The 7,956-nt window shown below is 44.9% G+C and overlaps 1 protein-coding gene across 4 annotated transcripts in view; it reads right to left on the bottom strand.

Annotated features, from left to right (window-relative positions):
• Positions 1-7,956, bottom strand: part of Skap1 (src kinase associated phosphoprotein 1) — a 251,617-nt gene that overhangs the window by 223,683 nt on the left and 19,978 nt on the right. For all 4 annotated transcript variants that reach the window (XM_005394244.1, XM_005394246.2, XM_005394245.2 and 1 more), the window contains one exon: positions 5,855-5,960. In XM_005394244.1, the coding sequence (XP_005394301.1) occupies positions 5,855-5,960 (106 nt within the window). The remainder of the gene's footprint in view (positions 1-5,854; positions 5,961-7,956) is intronic.

Here is a 7,956-nt window from a genome sequence, read left to right as displayed (position 1 = left end):
CGTAGTGCTGGGCAGAATTATATATGATCTGGTTTTTTGCAAGTGATCTAAAGGTGCTCTTAAAATGAATTTTCCTGAACTTCAATCTAAAATCTTAAAGCTATAAAATTAAAATGTCGTAGCCACAGTTTTCCTGTGGGCATTTAATCATTCTGAGCCACCAAGGACTCTCCTTGTTTTTTATTACACAGAAAAATTATTATCTAAGAAAAAAATGTCAATTTTTCAATCAAAAATTTTAAAAGAAACAAATTTCTGCATTCAAACTTTTTAAAAAGTCCACCTATTACTTAGCATGAAAATAGTATTTTAAGCACACACCTGTAATCCCAGCACCCAGGAGGCTGAGGCAGGAGAATCACTGTGAGTTCAAGGCCAGCCTGGGGTACAAAGTGAGTTCAAACTCAGCCTGAACTGCATAGTGAGACCCTGTCTCAAAAAGACAAACATATATACAGAATACCTATAAAAATATTTATTTTATGAGATGACCAAGGGAGAAGTTTCTACCCACTAATGCTACAGTAGCACAGAGTAAAAGGAAAAAAAGATTCAAAGTTAAAAAAAAGTTAAACCTTGGAGCTAGTACCAAATTCAAGATACCCTCACAAGTGAAAGAATAAACAAAATAACCATCATAAAATTAAAAAGAGAGTTACACACTTCAAGGCTGCTTTGGAGAGACAGAGACTTGCCATAAAAGAATCCATATTCAGATCATCTTCCTTTCCAGGCCTCCAAAGTTAAGCAACAGAACCAACGGCAGTTAATAAGACCAACACAGGAGGCTGAGGCAGGAGGATCACAGTGAGTTTGAGACCAGCCTGGGCTACATAGTGAGTTCAAGGCCAGCCTGAAATACATACCGAGACCCTGTCTCAAAAAAAAAGAAAGAAAGAAAGAAAAGAAAAGAACAGAAGAAGAGGTAGACCAATAAATGCAATCCTTCGCTCAGAGAGAGACAGATTTCCAAAATAATATTTAACATAGTTGGCACCATAGAAAACTAGTATAGAAATGTATATAACTAATCAACTGAGAGACAGCCCTGAAGCTGTTGTGGGCTTTTGCTTTCTTTTTTTTTTTTTTTTTTTAAGGATGGGAGGGAGAGATGAGACTGAAAAGAAAAGAAATGAATTATTAACCATGAAAATGTGGTCAAATTATTGTTACGACTTTTGAGCTTTTTAGAGCCATTTAAACCTAGATGGCTTGCACAAGCCTTTCCAAGTCCTTTTCTCCCTTCATGGGCAGTAAAACTGTACCATCAGCGACAGCGTCAAAGAAGAGAAACACGTCACAAGCAAATCTTTGAATTTCGGACTAACACAGATGTACCAAGAGCACACTGAACATTATTCTTGCTGAGAACATTAATTTGAACGTGCTTTATTTGGGGAGTCTTAAAGCTCAATACCTACCACTTAGGAAAAATAAAACTATCTAATTAACGGTGATAATATTTGCAATATACTAGTTTTGGTTTGTTTGTTTGGTTGGTTTTATGAGACAGGGTCATTCTATGTAGTTCAGGCTGGCCTTGAAATCACTATGTAGTCCAGGCTGACCTTGAACTTGCAGGGACCCTCCTGTCTCAGCATCCCAAGTGCTAGGACCTCAGACATGTGCCACCACGCCCTATGGTATATTAGTTTAAAACCCTTGTTCCCAAGCCCTTTACCAGACTAACTCCTTGTCTCTCTTCCTATAATGCAGATATCAGAATTATGTATTCTTTAGTTAAATTTAAATGCAAAATAAACCCCGTGTTTAGTGGAGGAGAAAACCTAAAATTCCCAAAGGAAGGCGGGATTATTTTTATGAGGAGCTACGGACAAGCCACCCGCTAAGAGGAATGCCAGAATACTTGCAGTCTGTACTGTAAATACATGGGTCTCGTGGGGTTTGTGGCGTGACCCTGCTACACCGCGTTATTTTCCTTTCCATTTCAATATCCTATAAATCTACTCACTATTTCCAGCGTTCCTTTAGCACAATTAAGTTTCACAGAAGGGAGCTGCTTTCCACTGGCGCTGGCCTCCTTCGCTTCCGACAGCGGGAGCAAACGACCGGTTGTTCCAAAAAGAGCCATCGAGAGAGAATTTATCCCTGCACTGATGATAAAAATATCCAGCCTTCTCCGCCCCTCCCAGCCCCGTGCACGGATGCCGACAGGTGGCTCCCGCGGGATCAGACACCGAACAGCCTCGGCAAGGGCGCCCTGGGTCCCGCGCAGGGGTCACGTGTGCTTTGCTCCAGTATCCGCGCCGCGGCTAATCCGGCAGCGAAAAGCGGACAGCCTGGGGCCGCTCGCGTCCGGAGCTTCCCCGCAGGGCTCCCCAAGCCTGGACTGGACCCTGGCAGCGTTCAGAAGAAGAGCTCTGCAGGGAAGCTGCTTGACCGACAGCAATGGAAATCACTGCACCAGATCCAAGGGCTTCCTTTGCTTGCAGTCGCACTCACTGACTTGCGGTTCTGTTTTGTCTTCTTTGAGAAACACGAACCTTCCTCGGCAACACTTTCAAGTCATGCCCCACCCACAAAAAAAACTATGTAGCTACAGACACAGACAGGATTTTTTTTTTTTTGGTGAGACAGTCTTGCTATACAATTCAGGCTGGCCTGTGTAGCCCAGGTTGGCCTTGAACTCTCAGCAGTTCTCCTGCCTCAGCCTCCTGAGTGCTGGATCACAAGCAGGCACCACCATGCCAGTCAGGATTTTGTTTTCAAGTCTGGGAAGACGGACAACGGCTAAGCAACTTGGACTGAAAAACAGACTTGCGGATACCTGTGGCTCTCCATGCCCCTGGCATTTCCTCTGGTCGCAAATGGGACATTGTAACGGCAGCCATGTATCGGATGCCTTAATTTACAGCCAGTCCACAACCTGGCAAACAGCGCTGAATTCTGAGCCAGCCGTGAGCCACAGGCTCCAAGGTCTACCGAGAACACAGGGCCCGGGCGGGCCGCCTCCTCCATCCCTTCCTGTCCAGCAACAACACTGGGGAAAGAACCAGAGGAGCTGAGGACAGGAACCGTTCGTGTATCTAGAGGACGTCCCAGGTACCTGCTAGGGACTTCTTGTCTACCTGCTGAGAAATAAACCCCAGAATACCAAGGTATAATTTTTTTGTTTGTTTGGTTTAGGGTTTTTTGTTTTGTGGGGCTTTTTTTTGAGCCAGGGGTCTCACTATGCAGTTCAGGCTGGCCTTGAGCTCTCTTTGTAACCCAGGCTGGCCTTGAACTCCCAGCAGTCTTCCTGCCTCAGCTTCCTGAGTGCTGAGATTACAAGTGGGCACCACCACGTCCAGCCAAGGTATAGTTTTAGATAGCTTCTTACCCTCTAAAATTTACCAAACCCCTAAAATAGTACCACATTGATAAGACGAAAGGTAAAACTGACTTTCAAAAATTATTTTCATGTTACTCAGTCCGAGATAGTTAACTCTCTGGTTTGATGATTTTAAAATTTTTCACATCCCACTTCTTGGAGGAAATACAAACTCCCTCACAGCGCAAGCAAACGTGGCCAGCATTTTCCAAGTTCTCGGCAATTTCAAACCACCTGGCTGCAGTGGACAGAAATGCATACTGCTGACCGCCGTACAGAGGAAAGTGCGGGTGACGCGGCTGACAGAGGGTTCAGGAAGACCAGGTGAGGTTAGGGGAGAAGGACCGGGGGCCGGGATGTCAGGCAATTCCCAGCGGCTCGCCAAACAGAAGTCTCCCCATCCCGTTTTCCTGTACGGTGTCTCGTGTCTGACTCCTCACTTCCTCAGCGGTCTGATAATTATGAAATTCTAAATAACGTGTCATCTCCCTCGCAGCACACCCGTGGACGCAAAGCTCCCATCAACAGCGGAGATGCCTCCTAAAGCCCTGCTGATGACTTCCTGCGTGCGTGCCTCACAAACCACAGAGCGCGCTCTTTGGGAACAAGGAACCTCTCTCCTCCGTGAGAGATGCAGGGTGTGTGCGTGCGTGTGCATGCACGTGTGTGTGCGTGTGTGTGTACGCACACATTTCAAAACAGAATTAACAAGTAATATCTGACAGTGATGAGTGGGCACCAATTTGCCTTTTATCACCACTGAAGGGTGAAATTTAGTCTTTTCACCATGCTGATACTAAGATAGAAAAGAAGAATTTCTCCTCGTCGTATCTTTGCCGCTTTGGCGTTCGCTGTCACAGACTCACACTGACAGAACTACCACAGCCACGGTTACATGGAGGGCCTCTCTCCCTGTAACCCAGCGTGCGACCATCCCACCTCCGCCCCCACGCGATCCTTGCGGTATCCTACAAGCCAAAGGCCAATTTAGGAAAATAAAAAATTCTACGGGTTAGGAACGAGGCCCCCGATACACAGGGGGGCCTAAAGGTATCTGCTAAGGGAGTCACGCTCTGCAGAAGGCTGTTTTCAGCGCTGCCAGTCCACCAAGCGTGAGATACTCTACCCCGCCTTTTGCAAGGAGCTCCCTCCTCTGTATCCCGTTGGTTTCAACTCTGCAGGGTGAGCCACCCTGTCACCCCACGGACCCCGGCCGGGTGGAAGTGATGCTGAATCAGCCAGCAGCGAGGACGGATGAAAATCCAGCAAAGCAGCCCGTGAGGGTCTCTCCTGTCCCTCAGGGGACAGGCTCTTGCTGTGCCCTTCCGGGGAGTGAGATCCCCGAGTCTCTGGAGTTCCGACATGCAGAAGCTAAGAACAGGTCGGTCACACGAATTAAACCGGCCGTCGCCGTGCGGGTGCTCAGAGGACTGGGCTGGAGCTCAGCCGCCGGGCAACTCTCACACATGCCCAGCTTTCGCTCAGCTGCCGCATTTCAAACAAAAACTGGTCAGGGCATCTTTTGTAAAGGAAGATTTTTATTTTTTCTCCCCTCACGTGGGGATGTACACCTGTCAGATGCCACGTTCTAAAATGTTCAAATGAAAGCAAGGCAAGTATTGGAAAGGGCTTAATGCATGTGATATTCTGACCCAGACTGGGACTAAAACATTCCAATCTGGTCAAAGAATCAAGTAGAAAAGTCTGCTTTGAGTTTTCTATTAAAGAAGGAGATATGAAAGTTCAGGCTGGCCTTGAGCTCACTTTGTAGCCCAGGCTGGTCTCAAACTCGCAATGATCCACCTGCCTCAGCCTCCCGAGTGCTGGGATTACAGGCGTGTACCACCACGCCCGGCTGCTCTGCTGCTTCTTTGTAAGACTGCTTGTGATGTTGAGGACGCTGAGTAGCTACTTTGAAGATAACAATATACTGTGGATTAACTATTGTTATTCTCTTATTACTTTGTTACAAAATTTGGTTTTATTTGTTCATAAAATAAAAAAGAATAAAACATAATAAAAATTCTGTCATGCTGCCTAACACCTTCCCATAAATGTTTACTTTTTTTTTTTTCTTTTTTTATCTTTTTGAGATAGGGTCTCACTATGCAGTTCAGGCTGGCCTTGAGCTCACTTTGTAGCCCAGGCTGGTCTTGAACTCGCAATGATCCTCCTGTCTCAACCTCCCAAGTGCTGGGATTACAGGGGTGCGCCACCATGCCCGGCTAAGCATAAATGTTTAGATTGCATCATTTTTTTGTTAAATGCAAAAATGTTCAATAAAGGCCAACATACAATTCCAAAGTCAAAAGCAGAATACTAATCTTAAAATACATAGTTTATCAAATATGTTTATTTCAGTAAACTGCACTTACTAAATATCAAGATCCCACCGCACATAAGGCAGGGACTGTAACAGGTGTATTTTACTTTGTTAGTTTGTACACTATTGAAGTTGATTTTACTGATTCTAAATTGTTTTACCACTTGCACACAAGCACCATGGGGCCCATGTGTACAAACCTGGTTCTGATTTGCTGGAAGCCGCGGAGAATATGGGTCCTGTGGTTCCACGCATCAGCGCTGAGGTCCTCATTCCGCAAGCCTTCAGCCAGGAAATCTTCAGCATCTAAAGGAAGAGGAAAGAAAGAGCAGTCATCAAGACTGGACACGGTGGTGCACGCCTGTCATCCCAGCACTTGGGAGGCTGAGGCAGGAGGATCGCTGTGCTGGGCTATGCAGTGAGATCAAGGTCAACCTGACCTGCATAGCTAGACCCTGACTCAAAAGATAAATAAACAAACAAACAAACAGAAAGATAGTCATCAGAAAAAAGGCATAACAAGGGAGAGAGGAGGAAGCTTGCAAGACTCAGGAATTAGCACTGTTGTTTTGAATAAACTTAATGTCATGGAACTGTACGCTTTTTCTTTGTAGCCCTGGGGATTGGACACAGGGCCTTGTGCAAGTTCAGCAAGCACCACACCTCTGAGCCACACCCCCAGCTCTTTTCAAAGTTTTATTTTGAGATAGGTCTCATTAAGTGCCCAGACTGGCCTTGAACTTGCAGTCCTCCTGCCTCAGCCTCCCGAATAACTGGGGTCACAGGTGTGCACACCATGCCTGGCTGAACTGTATACTTAAGAATAGTTAAGGCAGCAAATTTTATATTATGTGTATCTTACACAATAATTAAAACATTACATATATCTATGAGTGACACGCTCTAGTAATCGAAGACCTTGTGATGAATTTAGAAAGCCAATGCACATATTAACTGCAAGACGTAACTTTTCTAAACCATTTTAAAGAAGCATGTACATATTAATGATCATGGCTGGCAGAGGGCGGGCTGTCAATTTCATAAAAATGTAAGTATTACAAATAAGTCACAGAAGGTTACAGAGCAATGGAAGCTAGAGAATAAATGCCGTAATGCCTCTGAAATAAAAAACAGCTCTGAACTGCAAAACCCAGAAGCAAAGGGCAGGCATTCCAAGAGGAACATTAATTAGAAGACACATCATCATGGATGACAATGACAACGCGGAGGAGTGGCGCAGCCTTGCAGGAAAGAAAAACGTGCTCCCGGAGCAGGAAACGGCAACGACAGGAACAGATGTTACAGAATAGGGTGTGATGGAAATGCATCCAGCGGAAAGAGTCATTTTTTGGGAAAGGAAAAAGTTGGGCATTTTCAAAAATAAAGTACACTGAAAATGATTAGAGTTGCCAAAAATAGCTGCATATTTTCATTCTGAAGAGGCATAGAAATAATATGCTTAAAATTTTTGCCTTCAAAAATGTGCCAGCTGTTGGGAGGCTGAGGCAGGAGGATTGAGGCAAGTCTGAGACCAGCCTGGGCTACAAAGTGAGTTCAAGGCCAGCCTGAACTGCATAGCAAGACCCTGTCTCAAAAAACAAAACAAAACAAAAATGTGCCTATATGAAACTTTATCATATAGAGTAGATGAATTTGTACAAATGAGTTACCTAACTACATTTTGGTTTTACATTCACACCATTCAGTAATACGAGGCCAAAAAGTCTTAGATAACCATCGCTAGGACCTTTGATGAGGTACAAAGTCCTGGAGACTGAAATTTTCATGAAGAACTGCTGTTAACATCTAAGCCCTGCAATCCATCTAACAGGGTCCTCTGAGCGCTAAAAATCAAGGAAATGGAAAGTTGAACTAAAAATCAAAAAGAAATGGCATCCGAAATTAGATGAGTGTAATATAACATTGGGAGAAGAAAGGACACAGCGTACACGATCGTGTCCAGAGACACAGACAAAAGCATTTGATAAAATTCCACAGCCCTTCATGATCAAACCACTCCACAAACTGGGACCAGAAAGAAACTTCCTCAGGCTGATGAAAACGTTGACAAAACCCCCCAGCTGGGTGCGAAGAACGTAGCTCAGTGGGAGTGTTTATGCTTGGCATGTGCAAGGCCCCGGGTTCAATCCCCAGCACCCGAACAAAACCCACAGCTCCTACTGTACTTAGCATGCGATGAAATGCTAGTGATGACAGCCCAGGTGATTAGACAAGAAAATGAAGCTTTAAAAAGCCCAGATTGGAAAGGAAGGAAGGAAGGAGAAAACAACCTCTATTTGCA

This window comes from Chinchilla lanigera, unplaced genomic scaffold, assembly GCF_000276665.1.
Source record: "Chinchilla lanigera isolate Chin_1 unplaced genomic scaffold, ChiLan1.0 scaffold00050, whole genome shotgun sequence".
NCBI lineage: Eukaryota > Metazoa > Chordata > Mammalia > Rodentia > Chinchillidae > Chinchilla > Chinchilla lanigera.
The sequence above is the reverse complement of the archived record's forward strand: the minus strand, read 5'-3'. Positions and strand labels throughout refer to the sequence as shown.